This window comes from Lupinus angustifolius, chromosome LG08, assembly GCF_001865875.1.
Source record: "Lupinus angustifolius cultivar Tanjil chromosome LG08, LupAngTanjil_v1.0, whole genome shotgun sequence".
Taxonomy (NCBI): Eukaryota; Viridiplantae; Streptophyta; class Magnoliopsida; order Fabales; family Fabaceae; genus Lupinus; species Lupinus angustifolius.
In genome coordinates, this window is record NC_032016.1 from 7,679,056 (window position 1) to 7,698,643 (window position 19,588).

Genomic DNA, 19,588 nt, shown 5'->3' on the forward strand with positions numbered 1-19,588 from the left:
CCCGTATGGATAAGGTGTGAGACTCTTCAAAAGTAATGGAGAGACAAGTGACTTTTTCTTTTATATTTTAAGAGTAAAAGTGTAATATCATTTTAAATAAAAGGGATATAAATGTCAATATGTGTTATCTTTTCTTTACTTTTACATAGTACTTGTCTCTCCATTAATAAAAAGGTGTAACATGGATAAGATACTTATAACCAACTTTTTCTTTTTATTGATTTTTCATATCATTACAACCAGATCTAAATATCATAACGCTAAAAGAATTATGTAGAAAATATGTAATCTTTTCAAATTAGATGGAAATCACCTATCAGCCTTATCAGTTGATGCTCTCATTTGTGTCTCGAACAAATTCAAATATATTATTCAATTAAATAGAAAAATCATAAAAACAAAATTATATTACATGGTGTAAAATTATTGGACAGGAACAAAAAGAGAATGAATTTTTGGGACAGAGGATCTCAATCCGAACCTCACCACCATTATCAAAATCTATCGAGGATAAGGCTCAGTAATGGAAGCTTCATTTACTGATTCTTGAGCTGATATATTTCTAGATTGACTAGATTGAATTGAACTCATTGCCCTAGAATTATAATCCCATGAAATGTTTCCAGTTCTTGTACCTACAAAAAATGCAGGTTCTGAAGGTACTGGCAAAGCCACAGAATTGCTATTAAGCATTAACACAACAGAAGCCATGGTTGGTCTCTCAGCTACATTTTGTTGAACACAAAGCAACCCAATGTGGATGCATCTCATGATTTCATTTAATGAACCATTGTTTAATGTGGGATCCATAATATTCCTTGTAGATCCATTCTTCCAGTTTCTCCATACCTGAAATAATTTCCTCAATTACAAATATTATAAGTATTACTTCACATATTTAATTTTACTCCTACAGTAATGTACACTAATTACACATAATCCTCTCATGTCACATTTCTCATAGCAATGAAGATAAAATGGGAAGAAAATGATAACTTACAAAGGTTAGAAGATCCTCCATATTCTCGCTATAATGAATGCCTCCATTTTTCTGACTACTCACAATCTCAAGAACCAACACACCAAAACTAAACACATCTGTTTTTACTGAAAATTGTCCATGCAATGCATATTCTGGTGCCATATATCCACTACATACGAACATGTACAAGCTTAAGTAAACATAAATGTTATTGAATATTTCGACGATATATATATAGGAATTTTTACTCTGTTTTAATTGATTATGATAAACATGACATTACCAATAATAATTAATATATTCTGGCATCTTTTAGTACTTACTATGTTCCAACAACTCTACTTGTGTTTCCTTGTGTCTGATCCACAACAAAGAGTCTTGCCATTCCAAAATCTGATATCTTGGGATTCATATCTTCATCTAAGAGTATGTTACTTGCTTTCAGATCACGATGTATGATACGCAATCGAGAGTCCTCATGAAGGTAAAGAAGGCCTCGAGCAATTCCACCGATGATTTTGTAGCGCCTTACCCAATCCAATTCTCCTTTCTTTATTTGATCTACATATATGCATCCAAAAATTAGAGTTTTGAAACTGCATGTAATAAGTCTTAGCGTTGAACTAGAACTTAACTAATAGAGAGGTATAGTTTAAGAAAATAAAATATCTCATTCAGCTATTAAAATCATGAAATGTGTCCTATTTAATCATTTTCTACAAAAATATTTCTAAAACTAAACAAAATGGTACATATATTACACTTTTATTGGCCGAATGAGATAAGTTATCTCCTGTTATGAGAAGATACTTTATTAGGAGACCTACCGAATATGAAATAATCAAGGCTTTTATTTGGAACAAATTCATAGACAAGTAGTCTTTCTCTCCCTTCTATGCAGAAACCAAGTAGCCTAACTAAATTTCTGTGTTGAAGTTTAGCCACTAAAAGTACTTCATTCTCAAATTCAATATCTCCTTGGCCTGATTCCCTTGACAACCTTTTCACAGCTATGTCTTCTCCATTAGAAAGCCTACCCTGAAAATATACCACAATAATTTATTTATTTATTTATTTCAAATGTTTGATATTTATGAAAGAATGATTATATCTTACCTTATAAACAGCTCCAAATCCACCTTGCCCTAGTTTATTAGAACTAGAGAATCCACTTGTAGCAACTCTTATGGTGTCAAAGTTGAATTGCAATGTCTCTCTAGTTGTAATGTCGTCATTATCATCATCCTCTTCAGCTTCACATTGAGAGAACATGTTTAAACTATTTAGTTTGTGAAATTGTGATGAGTATTATTCTGTTATAAGTTACTCAATGTGGTCCAATTAGAACTTTGAGAATGTTGACATCTTTGGATGAAATCTGAACACAATGATCATTGATATTTATTTTCTTTCTTCCTATTCTATATCAACCATAAGTAATTTTTTATCTTATACTTACAAAGACATATATATTCCTGTTCAAAATAACTAGCTTATCAGAAGAAGAAAAATCTTAATTATTAATCATGTATATAATATAGAGTATAGATTTATTTACCTTTAAGAAATTTCCTTGCCTTTCTTCGTCTTAAATAGAGGGGGACACAAATGATCAGTGAAACAACAAGAACGATAACAAGCACAGCTACTATGATAGCAGTTCGAGATATGTTCCTCTTTCCTGCAAAACTAAAAGAAATTCATTAAAAAACAAACAAAATTTGTGCATAGTAGAACGATTGTATCTTCTATATGATAGTCTATGTTAATCTTATAGCACATAAATGAATTTTGGTACATATATTACACTTTTATTGGCCGAATGAGATAAGTTATCTCCTGTTATGAGAAGATACTTTATTAGGAGACCTACCGAATATGAAATAATCAAGGCTTTTATTTGGAACAAATTCATAGACAAGTAGTCTTTCTCTCCCTTCTATGCAGAAACCAAGTAGCCTAACTAAATTTCTGTGTTGAAGTTTAGCCACTAAAAGTACTTCATTCTCAAATTCAATATCTCCTTGGCCTGATTCCCTTGACAACCTTTTCACAGCTATGTCTTCTCCATTAGAAAGCCTACCCTGAAAATATACCACAATAATTTATTTATTTATTTATTTCAAATGTTTGATATTTATGAAAGAATGATTATATCTTACCTTATAAACAGCTCCAAATCCACCTTGCCCTAGTTTATTAGAACTAGAGAATCCACTTGTAGCAACTCTTATGGTGTCAAAGTTGAATTGCAATGTCTCTCTAGTTGTAATGTCGTCATTATCATCATCCTCTTCAGCTTCACATTGAGAGAACATGTTTAAACTATTTAGTTTGTGAAATTGTGATGAGTATTATTCTGTTATAAGTTACTCAATGTGGTCCAATTAGAACTTTGAGAATGTTGACATCTTTGGATGAAATCTGAACACAATGATCATTGATATTTATTTTCTTTCTTCCTATTCTATATCAACCATAAGTAATTTTTTATCTTATACTTACAAAGACATATATATTCCTGTTCAAAATAACTAGCTTATCAGAAGAAGAAAAATCTTAATTATTAATCATGTATATAATATAGAGTATAGATTTATTTACCTTTAAGAAATTTCCTTGCCTTTCTTCGTCTTAAATAGAGGGGGACACAAATGATCAGTGAAACAACAAGAACGATAACAAGCACAGCTACTATGATAGCAGTTCGAGATATGTTCCTCTTTCCTGCAAAACTAAAAGAAATTCATTAAAAAACAAACAAAATTTGTGCATAGTAGAACGATTGTATCTTCTATATGATAGTCTATGTTAATCTTATAGCACATAAATGAATTTTGAGACACTTGCAACATAATTTGAATGGCAAAGTCTATCTCTGTCTATTTTGAGAAGATTTAAATATGTTTTTGATCTATGTTGGTCTATTCATGTTATGCATCACTTAATCGACAAAAGGCCAAATGCTCCATTTGTAAGAATGACATTTGTTAGAGTCACACACCTAAAAGATATAAGTTATTTAGCAATGAGATGAGAGAATACTTTTTAGTTATACAAAAAAAATCACGTGTTCGAAATATAAAGGATAATAGCTTTGTAAAATTTTATTTAGATATGATACTGATCAAACATTAAATACTGACATATAAGAAGAAGAAAACATGGAAATATGAATCGTGAAGTGAACTTAAGGGTTGTATATAATTAAGCATAATGACCGGTACCTATCGAGGAAGAGCTGTGAGTTGTTCCCCAAGGCAGCTCCGGTGATGATAACGGTGATGGTGACGATGATGACGATGATGGTAGATCTATTGTAGGTCCGAAGAAGTTGTAAGTTTCATATCTTATAATGCAAGTGGTTGTATATACCAAACCACCTACCTTACCATAAAAGACTGAGAGATATGAGAAAACATCATTTAAGCATGAATTACAATCATATTGAGACAAATCAGGTGTACACTGCACAAGACCATGTATTGTTTGTAACGGAACATCATTTGAATTTCCCGTTGCATACTTTCTACGAGAATCACCAGATGCAGCTATTGTAATCAGGTTTATCATTAGGTTATTTAGAACTTGGGTGAATTGAGTTGTATTTCTTGCATCTGCTGTATTATAAAAAATAACCCTAGTTCCAGTATCTAAGATGCCAAATATTGAGTGATTAGAGTAACGCAATATGCAGCGACTAGTCCACCTAATTGCACCTTTCTGGTTTGGACATAGCTTTGTGAGTGAGACACTAGATTCGTTAAAGCAACTACTACAATCCTCTGAGTTAACATCTCCACTACACAACCCAATCGTGTATACTTTGTCACTCTTTTCTCCATAAGTGAGGTTGTAGAAACCGTAACTATTTTCTGTGTTGGGAGAATTTATGAGAGTAGAAAGCACGTTGTTGAGATTGGTTTTGTATGTGCTATTGGATGTGTAGTTACCTATATCGTTGTAACAATGGTATGGCTCATCGGCTCTGGCTTGGGGTATGGGTATGACAAAGAGACAACATAAGAATGAAAATAACATAAAAGAAACAACACCCATGATTATTCTCTCAGAATCAGTAGTAACAAACACTATATTTAAGTTTTTGTATATTATTTATGGAACACTATATTACTTGAATGAGCTTATATTGGCAGAATTAGATGTAATATGCATGTAGCATACGTGAATTCTAAACCACACAAAGAGAGAGGAAGAAAAGGTTAGAGTAATGATGGTTGACTTGAAGTCTCCTCACTCTTGAGTCTTGAGAATGGACCTGAACTTTAAAGGCAGAAAAATCAAGCTTTGTTGTTATGTAATAAATTCATTTTCATTTTCTTTTGTGAAAAAACTTATATTTTTTATTGTTTATTATGGTTTACTGTAAGCCATGTTGAAGAAAAGGTCAGATTAAGAGATGGAAAAAAAGAAAAGTGTGAATTGGTTTGGATGTGGAAATGATGATTGACTTAAAGTCTTCTCACTATATCCGAAGTGGGTTAGAATTTTCCCACGTCCAGAGTACGCAACAAGTCTATATGAATTAAAAGCAACTTATAATTTTATATATCGAATAAGTAAATTAATACAGTAATATAAATAAACGATAAATGATATATTGATTGTGTATAAAAAATTTAACTCACGCTATAATGGTAAGTCATAAAAAGGAGTGTGCTTAATAAAATTCTCATTTATACCTGCATGGAAAAGAAAAAGAAAACATCATGATGGAATTTTTCCATAACTTATCAAACTATTGAACATATATATGTTCCTTTTTTCTGCTATGAAAGTGACCCATGAAAGTATTATCGTGGGTAAAATTCAATTGTCATTTCATTTCTAGATTCATAGTGTGAATAGGTAGCAGATTCCAACATTTTTCTAGACATAATTTCTTCCTCTTTTCCATTAATGAAAAATGGTTGTTCAGTTGGTAATGGCAAATCAAGTGAAGAACTGTTTAAGTAGGAGACAACTTTTGCCATTGTGGGTCTATCATTGTGGTCTTCTTCTACACATAATAAACCAATCTGAATGCATTTAATGACTTCACTTTCAGAATAACATCCTTCCAATTTAGGATCTAAGAGTTCCAATGGTGTTTCACATCTCCATTTTGTTTGAGCCTGCAATTAATTACAAAATATCGAACTAATCAAATTAATGGCCGAGAGTCTCGTGTACTGGGCTGTGTTATTTATATATCATTTTTCTCTTCATTTAATCTTGCATATGAACTAAAATAAGAGATTTGATACATGAATTAAATACTCACATATTTTCTTATGCCATCTACATGTTCTGATTCAGAAGAAAAACCTTTCCTTTTTCCACTGATAATCTCTAGCAACATGATACCAAAACTAAACACATCAGACTTCACCGAAAATTGGCCACGCATTACATATTCTGGAGACATGTAACCGCTGCATATAGAACTTTTATCAACATTTGGACTTGTACAAAAGATGAATAAAAGAGAGAATGAAGATCAGAGGAAGAGATAAAATTGGTCAATAATTAGGTAGGTGCATGTTCTACTCTCAGAGCAAATGAAAAATTGCAAGTGGAAAAGTAAGAAGATAAAACTTACTATGTTCCAACAATTCTCTGTGTGTTTTCTGCAATATTATCAGCAGCAACAATCCTTGCCATTCCAAAATCTGAGATTTTTGGATTCATGTCACCGTCTAGCAAAATATTACTAGGTTTGAGATCACGATGTATAATTTTAAGACGAGAATCCTCGTGGAGATAAAGAATTCCTCGAGCAATTCCTCCGATAATCTTGTACCTTTCACACCAATTTAATTCTCTTCTCTTTTGGGGATCTGCTAGACAAAAGTTCAGTTTTGATTGTGTTGTCTTAAAATCATTCATGATCTTGCAAAAACATATATCTATCTAATATCTTAACTAAAAGTACTCACCAAATAAAAAGTAATCAAGGCTCTTGTTGGGTACATATTCATATACTAGCATCTTTTCTTTTCCATCCAGACAAAATCCTTGTAATTTCACTAGATTTCTGTGTTGAAGTTGAGCTATGGCAAGAACCTCATTCTTAAATTCTCTTGCCCCTTGCTGAGAATTTCTCAAAAGTCTCTTCACAGCGATCTCCTTCCCATTGGAAAGAACACCCTGTAAAATAAGTTGAACTAGCTATCAACTACGATCAAAGCTATGATAAACAATAACCTGTTTGTACAGCTGTCGCGACCCGATTTTTAGTTACGCATAATGCGACTCTATTCTGTCTTAAATATGGCAGTGATGTTACCTTATAAACTTCTCCAAATCCACCTTTTCCAATCATATTTTCTTTAGCAAACTTGTTTGTTGCAGACTCTATTTCACTTAAATCGAACCACAAGGACTCCAAAGTTGTTACTTCATTTCCAACTGCATCAAACAGATTTCAACTTATAAGCAAATAAAGTAGTGTCTTTTATCTCATAACACTTTTCTTAATTCAATAGTTTAACACATTACAGCTTTCTTTGAGAATAGCCTCATGACTCTTCCTCTGTCTTCTGCTGAGAAACCAGCTGCAAGCCAAACATAAAACCACCACCAATAAAATAATTGGTACAACCACCGCGGTTACCGTTACAGAATGTTTTCTTTTCCCTACAAGAACATTAATACCTAGTGTCATTAACAATAACATGTGTAGGACTATTCCATTGGTGCTTACTTGAAATGAATATAGAGAAAAACAGAAAAAGCCTTAGTTAATAGTTATGTCAAACCTGGGAATGGCAAAGAGGCAAAAGGACCCAATTTAGGAGTAGGAGTAAGTAGTGACCCTGAAGGAAGTTGATAAAATGGATATGATTCAAATCTAATACCACAACTTGGGTAAATAACCCTTCCTCCAGTTTTTCCTTTACAACAAGATGTTGGAATTTCTGCTATAGCATCACTGAGACACAAACTACAGTTTTCTGAAGAAAGGTATGGAATGCAATATCCCATTGCATATAGTGTTTGGTTAGCAGTGATATCCACTGACTTGTAACCATACTTCATAGTTCCAAAAGAAGGATTTGCTGTAAGATTTCTCACAGCATTCAATGTATCCCAAAGTATGCTATTGAAATGTTCTACTTGTCCTACATAGTCATTCTCATTCATGGCACAATGTTTAGGACTCTCTTCCACTGTTGTAAAGAAATAATGATCTGAGTAACGCATGAAGCAATTATCACTCCAAATTATAGCTTCTTTAGACATGGGGCATAGTTTTGTTATCACCTTGGTTGAGTTTATAACACAGTCTCTACAATCAGGGACAGCATCTCCAATTCTACACATGAAAAGGCCATAGATGGTGTTGGAAAGTGTGTTGCTTTCTGCAATGGTGGTGTTGTAAATTTGGATTGTGTGTGTTGCATTAGAGGAAAGCCATGATAGAAGAGTTTTAAGGTTGGTGTCATAAGTGCTATTTGGTGCATAAGTGTTGTTGGTTGAACAGTGAGGGAATGGTAATGAAGGGGAATAGATGTGTGCTATTGCAGTATGGTTGAGAAATATGATTGGTAATAACAGTAGGGAGAAGATGTAGGAATACATAGTTTGCAAATTGAGAGAGAAAATAGAATTAAGAGACAGATCAACCTTCTTTTTTTATGAAGCTTCAATTAAATTGATAAGATTGAATAAAAGCGTGTGTAGCCTTGTAAATATGGTCGGTGTCCACTTCAGTACATCTGTTCGTTTAGTGATTGACCTTCCCAATAAGTATGTTCACAAAAATCAAATATTTAACATTTTAATTATTTTCAAAATTTAGTGGACCTTACATCATTAGACCAATGTCTTGTTGGTTGAGTGGTACATTCTTTAAGACAAAAGATAAAACAATATAATATGTTGTTTTTCTTCTTACAGCACTTCCTCACAGAGACTATCCTCACTCCACCTTTCCTAACTCGAATATTTTTTACGTATTTAAGAAATAGACTAAAGTCATATATATATTCATGCCAACCTGTATTATCATACACCAAAACAAATTTAGCAAAGATAATTGATAAAGTATTGATTATAAAAGCTTTTCATTGTAAAAACACCGGATACCAACATCATCATCACAACTGTATATTTGTCAAGTTTCCTTGTACCTTCCGCATTGACGAATCATAATGCAATGAAAAACACATGGGAATACAATAGTAGTGATGTCGAGTACAAATCACTAGTAGTACGCATACATATGTTGTTGGTTTCTTATTAGTATTTATAAGGCATTATTCAGTCTAATACTAATGAGTTTTTATAAAGTGTACTACATAATACATATTAAGGAAACCTGAATGAAAAATATTACCTCATGGTATTAAACAAATCATTTCAAGGTAAAATTGTTTTGTTAAGTATATTTAACATGTTATTTTATATATATATATATTTATATAAAGTGACTTAGAACCGTTCTTACACAAAAAATGTACATAATATAATTGAACTATACAAATAGTCATGTAAATTTATCTTTAATGTTAATCATTAAAATATTCGTCAAATCAACCTATGAGTGGTTTTTTTTTCTGGATTATAATCATAATTTAATTTTTTTTCACACATGTTTAGTTATACTAGCATAGAACAGAAAAGAGAGTTGCGACTTATGAGAATTCAGAAATTCAAGTGGAAAATTAAGATAAGAATAGTATGGAACTATTACATAAGAAATTATGGAAATTACATTCAGAGCCAGTTGAGGTGGTAAAATCTCAAGAGAAGTAAACAGGGCACCTTTTGTCTCTATAAGCAAGCAAGATGTACCCATCGGGTCCCACACCCACATCACAGTTTGCATGCATCGTGTGGCGCTTACTACCCCACGTGTGTATATGGAATTCAATCACAGACGTCAATTCCAAGCGGAACACCACACTCCCATGCGCCCTTTCTCCCTGGAACTCAGCCCAACGCTCGTTATTAACATTTAACGTCGCCCCACTCAGAACGCCGTTAACCTCCGTCGTATTCTTAGGCTCCTGATAAAACGGAAAAAGTAACGGCATCGACCCGATTTTCTGTCCCTGATAAAAAACCGAACCGACCATTGATTCATAATAAACCCCAACTTTCTGGTTGGAGTTTCTAGCGGTTACTTTGAAAGTTATTTGGGCATTTTGAAACCCTGATTCTTGGGCCAGGCCCGGGACAGAGAAATCGTGAATGAAGAACCTGGGCCTGTGGGGACGAAGACTGAGCCAGAGAATGAAGGCAATGAGGCCCGCGATGAAGAGAAGGCCCAAGAAGATAGTGCAGATGATTTTGGAGACGCGAGTGGTGAGGCTTTCTTGGACACGTTGCATGTAGTAGCGAGTGCGGTGGCGCTGAAGTGGTTTAGGGTTCGGACCTGGTACATGGTGAATAGGTATGTTATCGTTGCTGTGCATTTTTATTGGTTTGTGTTGTTTGAGAAAATTGAGATGATGAAGGGTTGTGGTTTTGTAGTGGAGTTGAATAGAGGAAGGGAGAGAAACTTTGAGTGTGGTGCATCGGTGAAGAAAAGAATATGCAATTTTGTCTTTCATTAATTGCATGTGCATGTTAATGTCTATTGAGAAAATAAATTTTTTCTTCTATCACAATGTATGAGTTTTATACACTATCATTCCTTCCATCATTAATATGTAATTATTGTGAACTTTTCAAAAAATATTATTCAAATGAATGGTGGACGAGGAGGTGCATGGGTATAAATCTTTGTACTTTGTGTGAGATTTTACACTCTTCTTTTTTTCTAGCTTTTTTCACTTTTGCATTATCACCTTTGAGGATCATATAACTGAAACATTTCCTGCTACTACTTTTAACTTAGCTGCAACAAGTTAATTACATGTTTACCTTTTAATTTACCTTTGATAATGTTACTTATATGTATTGTTGAGTGTATAATTTGTGTGATCAGTATGCAAAGTGTTTATCCTTTCGATGAAAATCAGCTTTCAGCAGTAAAAAGCTTTGGTTTATATTAACTTTAGGCAGCTAGCTATTAACGTGGTTATGAAATTGTTGTGTTTATTTGTACTTTATACACTAATAAAAACATATTTTAGGAGGAAAATCAATAATGATATTTTTACAACAACTTTAAATTATTTTTTAATTTGTTTATGGGTTTTTTTGAATTGTGTATATAGAGAAAATATGAAAAGTAAGACATAAAAATAATTGAGAGAAATTTTTAAATTTGAATTCTTCAAATAAAACTCTGAAAAGTTATTATATGATAGTGTAATAGATTAAAAATTAAATTAAATTGTTTTTAGTACATTGGTTGACATAATTAAAAGCTCTTTTAATGTACTTAATTATATATTGTAGTGTACTTATATTAACTTAGATCAACTAGCAGCAGCTTTATCTATCTATAACTGAAGTAATAAAGAAAATGTAATAAGCGTTTTCATTCTGATATATCATGTGCGTGTCATATATAGGAACGATTATTATTTTAAACAGGAAAAAAGATAGAATAATTATTGGTAATTATCCAGAAGGAAATAAGGTATCAAGGTTTCGTATAATGTTGCATAAAGTATATACGAATTCTAGTTAAGGTGATCATCAAGTCATGTGTTAGGGGACCCATATATACCTGTACATTATGCATATCATATTATAGTTCCCATATTCATAAGTTTCTTCACTTTTATATTAAAACCTTACTACCAAGTCACCAAGGAAGATTTATGGATTGGTTAGTTTACAAATCTAGAGTTATATATACTTATAGTGTGATTTGCAAGCAACTCTTGAATAACTCTCAATACACGGAACATGGAGATAATATAAAATTATAAAAGGAAAAAATACTCCTATGTTCTTATTTCTAATTAAAGTTTTTTTTATCAAACACAAGTAATTTTATAATATCTTGGTAATATTAAATAGTATATAAAAAATATAGTGATACCCTTTCATAATTATATTTTATTTATTACTCCGCCATATTTAATAAATCTTTTTATTTCCCGTAATTATTTTTTTGAAAATTTGAAACATTAATATTTTTTTAAAAATTTGAACTACTTTTATTTAATTTTTTATTAAAACTTTGGTGAAAGCTAAGAGTTTATAAGTAGAAAAGACTCATAAAATCATTGTATCAAGGTTTTGGTTTAAGATGTTGTTATCTCACTTTTGACTTTCTACTTTTTTTATTCTTCAATAACAATGGAATTTCCCGATGATTGAAGACTCCCCCGGTCATAGCATGATTCAACACGTTAAAAAATATATACCACATAAAGTTATTTTTGATGACTTAATGATCAAAATAACCAAAATGTAATAGGGGAGCAACATTTTGGAGTTTTATGTTAGTAGGCATAGTCTAGTTGACAATTATTAGTAGAGAAAATGATGTATATACTGATAGTATAAGAGTTTTTTACACAAAAAGTAATTCAAATGAATGGTGGATGATGCACCAATTGTGTATATATTTTTATAATGTCAGTGTATAGATTTAATACTCTTATTAGTAACGTGATGAATATATCAATACACATCCAGCCCCTCACTTGTGCTTCTGGTTCTTTCTTTGTTATGTGGATATATATAATTGCATAGGGAAACCATATATAGGACGTTTTGTGGATTTTCCTTTGTAATGATGAGGACCAAGGAAAGTTGATAGAACCTAATGAAAATATGTTGTGAATGACAAAAAAAATAGGGAAGAGAATGTGATACCAATAAAGGGAATCTTTATTTCTATAGATAAGATTGTTTATATTTGTCGTTCACATACTTCGCTATGAGAATTTCGTATATTAATTAATCCTTTAAAATTTGACTCTTTTAACTTTTTTGTGTGAGATAGTGAACTAATATTAATTTAATTCAATATTAAATAATTTGAGGTGGAGATTCTTTCTTTCCATTTCTTGTCTAGATAAATATAATTTAATTCAATATTAATTTTTTAAATATAATACAATTTAATTATTTATCATAAAGATAAATTATTTAAAGACCTAGACATTGTTTGTTTCTTATAGAAATAAAAGGGATCTGGACTCAAAATTGATGAAACCTTTTTTATGGAAATATTATCTTGTGATTTTATTACCGACCAAACTGTTCTAGAAATAACAAATGGGAAAGTGGTACTGCTCTATGTGGAGCACACATGAAAAGCTTTGTGATCGTGAAGTTTATAATATGCACTAAGGCAAGTGGATTATTAATGTGTAAACCATTTTCATGTGCCATTATATCCATAATACCACTTTTCTATTATAGTAATATAGGTCTGGCCAACCCCATAAGAAAATAGAAGCTTGGGTTATCTATTTAATTAGAATCAGCAAAAGGGAACTTGCATGCCGCAGACACAATATAATGGAAGATATAAAGCTCCAGAAAAAAAAAAGATTTTTGTGATTAAATGAACCAACTCACGTTGGTATTTTTATATGCTTTTCTTTCCCATATATATATTACAAAAATTGTTAATATGCTTATATTTGGTTAGTTTAAAAGTTCTTATCTTAAAATTTGTTTTCGGGGCCTAAATATAAACTTGAACTCTCCCAATTATTTCGGATTGGTCCCCCTCTTCCCTTTGATTGTAGTATATCTTCGGATTTTATTTACACGAGGACATCTATTGTCTCATAAATAGTATCACTCCATATGTCACAATTAATAATAGTTATGAAGTAGTACATTTTTTAGGATATAATATGTTGATCTTTATTTACTCTCCTTCTTCTGTGATTCTAACTTCTAAGAAGAAAAACGTTATATTCTTATACCAAATCAATGGAAGGATTTTTCATAATTATAAGAAATTGATAAACGTCACTTCCTATCTACTTTCTTATTGTTATTATTAGGGGGGATTTTTAAATTAATTTTTTAAAAGAATATAATAATAATCTTGTCATGAACCAACTCAACCAAATATACTTCAAGAGAGAAAAATAAATTAATAGATGATATAAAGCTGATGAAAATATTATTGAAAAATGAAACCAGCCTATGATTTTCCATTGCATGTCAGGTCACTAAATTTAGGATACATTGATGAAAGTGTCAGCTTCACATTATGGACAGGGATTTGTTGTTCCCAAATGTATCTATAAGTGTTGGAGATGTTTGAAATATGTTATTATATGAAGTCTCATATTGTCTAGAATTAGAATAAAGTAGAATATATTGGACTCAAGTCCCTTTTATAATGTGCACCAGATATAAGCACCAAATAGAAACACCCCATGGGCAGGTGGGCCCATGGGTGTGCTGGAATTTGTAATCCTAATTCTCTAATAATATATTGGTAGCCAGTTGAAGGAGAATGAAACATGGTAGAACTGTAGTGTGGGCGATATATGTGTCGATCCAAAACCCCATAAGTTCATGTATTGGGTTAGGATCAAGGTGGAGATAAAGACTCATGTGTTGAGTTAGATGCTGACAATATCTCTCTAGATGCTGAGAGAATGTTCTCATTGGAGATGAGAAAGAGAATATCGTAATGGCGTGTGTGAGACGTCATAGTGAAAGATATTAATTGTTAGCAGATCCACAAAAGCACAAGGGCGATGGCTGACTTTGATGTAGGGTGTGATATGGGCATTGGCTTTGATGCAAGTTGTAACACGAGCATTGGTAGAGATGCAGAGGTGTGACATGGGCATTGGCTTGGATGCAAGAATGTGACACACACATTAGTTAGCATTGACGCATGGTGTGTGCTGTGGGTATACTCCTTATGGTGGAGTATGATAGTTCTTTTGAACTAGGATTGTCGAAGTGGACAATGGTGGTAGCGGTTGAGGCTTTCCAAGGAAGCTCCAAGGTTCAGTTTGACTGAGTATTGAAGAGGACGATTGTTGGTGAACTTCTGTGTAGAAGTTCCAATATATCGAAAGACTTCCTAGCAACAGGTGGCTAGGCAGCGTGATTCATTTAATGGCGGTACGGGAAGCTGCACTATAAGTTTGGAGAGCTAAGCTCTTGATAACATTGTCAATGATACTTAGAAGGTCTATGCCGTAGGGGAGCAATTAAAGAGAATTAGACAATGAACAAGGTGAAGTCATATATTCGCTAAGTGGAGATTATTGTGTAGATTTCCTAAGGAGCGAGATATTTGTCTATTTCGATCAAGGTGGAGATTGTTGTCTATTTCAATCAAGGTGAAGTCCCACATTGCCTAGAATTAGAATAAAGTAGTATACCAATGTTATATATTGGACTCAAGTCCCTTGTTATAATGTGCACCAGATATAAGCACCAAATAGAAACACCTCATGGGCAGGTGTGCTCATGAGTGTGCTAGAGTTTGTAATCCTAATTCTCTAATAATATACTGGTAGCCGCTCAGCGCTTCCGGGGATGTAAGCACTATTGGCCGAACCCTGTTAACAAATTCTCTCGTCTTCTCTTATATTTATTTCATGCCTTTATTTGATTTTTGTAGTCAATGCTGCGCAACGATCGCTTCCGCTGCACCAACAACAAGTCTATCACAAACCAATCACAATGAAGAAAAAATAGACAAAGTCATAAATATTTAACTTTTTGACGGATATGAGATATTATAATTAGTTTAGAATAGACTTTAGAACATGTTTAAAGACATCAGATCATTTTCCTCATATAACGTTAACCAAATCTCCCCAAGTGCCGAGGGACCAATCTACCTACTAGCTTTGGTGCAATTTCCACACCACACTTTCTCGCAGTCCAACGTTCTAACATCTTCATTCTCCAACATTCCCTTGGAAGTAGGCATTGCATGCACTAGGGGCGTGACATGCACCGCACCAAACCCTCTAAGCATGTGCCTTTCATTTTGTATTCTTATATTTAAAAAAAAGATGGGAATCCACTTACTCTATATCTTAGTTATCAAATCTAGGAAAATCTAATGGTTTAAATTTATTTACTAATTCAAACTATTAAATTTCCCTAAAATTGAATATTAAGATGTAGAGTAAGTTTAAGTGGATCTCCTCGTTTAAAAAAATATAAGAAATAATGGCTTTCATCATCCCTTACCCACTTAAAATATTCATAGAAGAATTACTTTCCATGTTCTTGGAGTGTTTGATTATTATTACCAATTTACATTAATCAATGACTGGGTTTATATAAGCTGGTGGACTCTGCAGTTTCTGAAAAGCATTAAGGCATTATTAATTAACACGGTTTTTGTTGTTTATCTGTCACCATTAGTAAAATGTATCATATAAACACGGAAACAAAAAGTAGGCATTACCGCACGCTTTATATAGTGCGTGTAGCAAACTTATAAAAGACAATTCTTAAATCTTAGCCAAAGTATAAAATGAATTAATTTTTCTTTTCACAAAAAAACAATATTATGTACGATTTGTTTATATAAAAAACAGAAGAATATAATAAGATTAATGATAATCACTGAAGTTGGAAGCTGGTCTATTGGGACAAATTATAAAGTTATCTATGACTTACACCAAACAACTAAAGTTAACTAACTGATCTAAGTGTTGAATGAACTCTAACAAAACCGAAAATGTTGCTTGACAATTAACATAAACGTCTCATTAGAAGAGAAAACCGACCAAACTGATCGGGGACTTGTTATAGATGGTTATTGAAATTGGGTGACGTGCACATATTATTCAGATTTAACACATTTCAGTATGATAAAGAGGTTAATAGTTTAAATCTCATACTCTACAAATAATAATATATTAAAATTTGTTTATAAAGAAAAGATCTAACACGTTTATTATTGACAGAAGAAGTGAGCTTTACTTTGGTTATTGAAATAATAGAGTAATATTTAAAGTAAACAATTGTACACACTGAGTTTTTTATATTGTTATTATATTATATATCATTGATACTTAATTGTTAACTCTTAAATAATATATAAATGAACGATTAATGATGTATTAATTATATGTGAATTTTTACACTAACAATAAATACATATTATACTCATATTTAAATTTCAGTAAAAGAATGTGAACATCTATTTGTCTATCCAAATCATAAATATTCATCTATTTGTCTTCCCTTCCAAAATGGGGGTACAAAATTTGAAGATAAGAGCTTTTAGGCCATCTCATTTCCCCTCTTCCTCTCCTATCTATATTACCTCAAATTAGGGTGGAAAAGGAACCGAGTTAAACAAGAGTTCATCAGCTCGATAAAAATTTGCTTTGCTCGAAATCAACTTGAGTTTAATACGAGTTATTTTTTTAGTTTAAGTTTGATTCGATTAAAGTTCACAAACTACGGTTCAACTCGAATGATTCATTTGGACAACCTAAATAATTAATTTATTTTTAAAAAACTGCACAAGGTTAAATATATATATATAAATAATATTGTTTATATATATATATATATATGATAACAATAAATATAAAAAATAATACATAAGTTATGATATAATAACAATAAACATAAAAAATTAATAATATATATATATTGAACTAGCTCATAAACATAATGAGTGAACTGTATCTAACTCAAGTTCGATTCGTTTATATAGCGAGCTCAATTTCTAGCTCAAGTTCAGTCCACTTGGTTCATAAACCAAGTTTATAGAGCTAAATAATGAATCGAGTTCGAAATGAATACTGAGTTGATTCAATTAATTGTCAGTCATTTCTTCACAATCAAATTTTCATATTGTTAAGGATAGAGCACAATGCGGAAGCACAGGATTGAATCAATTGAGAACAAAAGAGAAGCAAGTAAAGGATAAAGAAAATAACACACAAGATTTAACGTGGAAAAACCCCTCAGTGTGAGAAGAAAAAAACCACAGGCGATCAAGAGCAAAATTCCACTATGTAAAAAGGAAGAGTACAAGAAATCCTCTTATAATGATGAGGACAAATGACAATATTTTTCTCACAAATACTCTCTCAAATGGAACAAGAATTCTCACCAAGAATGCACTCACAATATATGTGTAAATGAAAGAGATGTTGTGTGTTGTGAAGATGATTTTGAAGCTCTCTATATGTGTCCTTTTATAGGCAAGCAAAGTCTTGGTATCTTGGATATGAAGCATTGGATGCTTGGAAACAAAGCCATAAAAGTGACACAAAATGTCTTTAGAGAGAGCCATAAAATAGTCATAAAATTCTTTTAAGGCATAGAAATGAGAGACATCTAACAATAATGATACAAGCTCCAATTTATAGCCTTAAAAGTGACGAGCAAGCACACCTATCCTTAATGGTGTCTCATCACTCTAATGACAAATAGGTAAGTGAATCTGAACTCTTGGATTAACCTTCACTTTATGAACTTCAAGACACTTTCAATGAATTACATAGTGAGTATGTTAATTTACCTAAACTATTTTCAAAACAGAAAATTGAATTTACTATTTTAGAAAAACAAATCTCACTATGAAAAATGATTTAGATGTTCAAATAAATAGACCATATTCTTCTTCTTCTTCATGTTTGAATTGTGCTACTCTTAAAAATAAAATTTCAACATGAAGTCATGAACTTAATGGTTTAAACAAGAGTACTAAAAATATAGATAAGAAGTTAAATGTATAGAGAAATTCTACAAAACGAAGAAGTCTAGGAAATTCAAGCAACCACACATCTAAGAAAAACTATGTCTCTACTAAAATCAATTTCCATAAACAAATTATCCATACATCTAAGTGTCGTAAAAATAATCCTAGGATACTTAAGCATCAACTCATTTGTACTTATTGTAAAAATTCTAGGTGTACACCCAATCCTTGCATGATTAGAAAATATGGTGTGCCCTCAAGACGTTTCAAATGAGTAGAGAAAAGTGTTAACCCACTAGGACCTAAATTAAATTAGGTACATAATATAACTTAACATGTTTTGCAGGAATGCTTGGGAGTCGCTAGTGATTTATGGTATTTGGATAGCAGTTGCTCAAAGCATATGATTGGTGACAAAAGCATGTTCTCTATCCTGTATCCAATGGACAAAGGTTATGGCACATATGGGGACAATAATAGAGGAAGAATTCTTGGAGTAGGTCGTGTTGGAAAGCCACCTTCTACCACCATAGAAGGAGTTCTATATGTTGAGGGACTCAAGCACAACTTGTTGAGTATTAGTCAGCTATGTGACAAGGGGTCCATGTGGCTTTCTACCCCGAAAAATGCATCAACAAGGTCAAGGGATTTAAAGACTCTAAACTGGTCGGTAAGAGAAACAATAATATTTACATTATTGTTTTGAATGATGCTTCACTTAAAGTAATAATGCATGGATTTGGCATAGGAGAATTTCTCATATTCATGTGGATCATTTGAATAAACTGATTAAGAAAGATCTTGTTATTTGGTCGATCTCAGACCTGAAGTTTTGGGGAAACTACTGTGCTCTTGTTATAGTAGATGAATTTCTCGATATACATGGACTATATTCTTGGTTCAGAAGAATGAGACGTTTAATGTCTTTAGCAAGTATGCTAAGAGAGTTCAAAATGAAAAGTCTTAAAAATTGTTGCTATAAGAAGTGATCATAGGAGGGGGGATTTCAAAACACTTATTTTGAGGAATTTTGTGATGAACTTGGAATCACTCACAATTTCTCTACTCCTAGAACACCACAA

The 19,588-nt window shown here is 32.1% G+C and overlaps 3 protein-coding genes across 3 annotated transcripts; all 3 read right to left on the bottom strand.

Moving 5' to 3' along the window:
• On the bottom strand, positions 421–5,160 carry LOC109354451 (putative receptor-like protein kinase At4g00960). The gene is made up of 7 exons (XM_019596951.1): positions 4,210–5,160; positions 3,587–3,709; positions 3,145–3,281; positions 2,856–3,066; positions 1,306–1,543; positions 1,001–1,151; positions 421–849 (listed from the first exon to the last, which is right to left on the bottom strand). The coding sequence occupies exons 1-7, from the start codon at positions 5,039–5,041 to the stop codon at positions 502–504; spliced, it is 2,040 nt and encodes a 679-aa protein (XP_019452496.1). The 5' UTR covers positions 5,042–5,160; the 3' UTR covers positions 421–501.
• LOC109354454 (cysteine-rich receptor-like protein kinase 25) lies at positions 5,664–8,588 on the bottom strand. The gene is made up of 7 exons (XM_019596958.1): positions 7,744–8,588; positions 7,484–7,621; positions 7,272–7,393; positions 6,922–7,132; positions 6,585–6,822; positions 6,267–6,417; positions 5,664–6,117 (listed from the first exon to the last, which is right to left on the bottom strand). Exons 1-7 carry the CDS (start codon positions 8,564–8,566, stop codon positions 5,797–5,799), a joined length of 2,004 nt encoding a protein of 667 aa, XP_019452503.1. The 5' UTR covers positions 8,567–8,588; the 3' UTR covers positions 5,664–5,796.
• LOC109353651 (protein NDR1-like) lies at positions 9,681–10,505 on the bottom strand. The gene has a single exon (XM_019595991.1). The coding sequence runs from the start codon at positions 10,402–10,404 to the stop codon at positions 9,730–9,732; it is 675 nt and encodes a 224-aa protein (XP_019451536.1). The 5' UTR covers positions 10,405–10,505; the 3' UTR covers positions 9,681–9,729.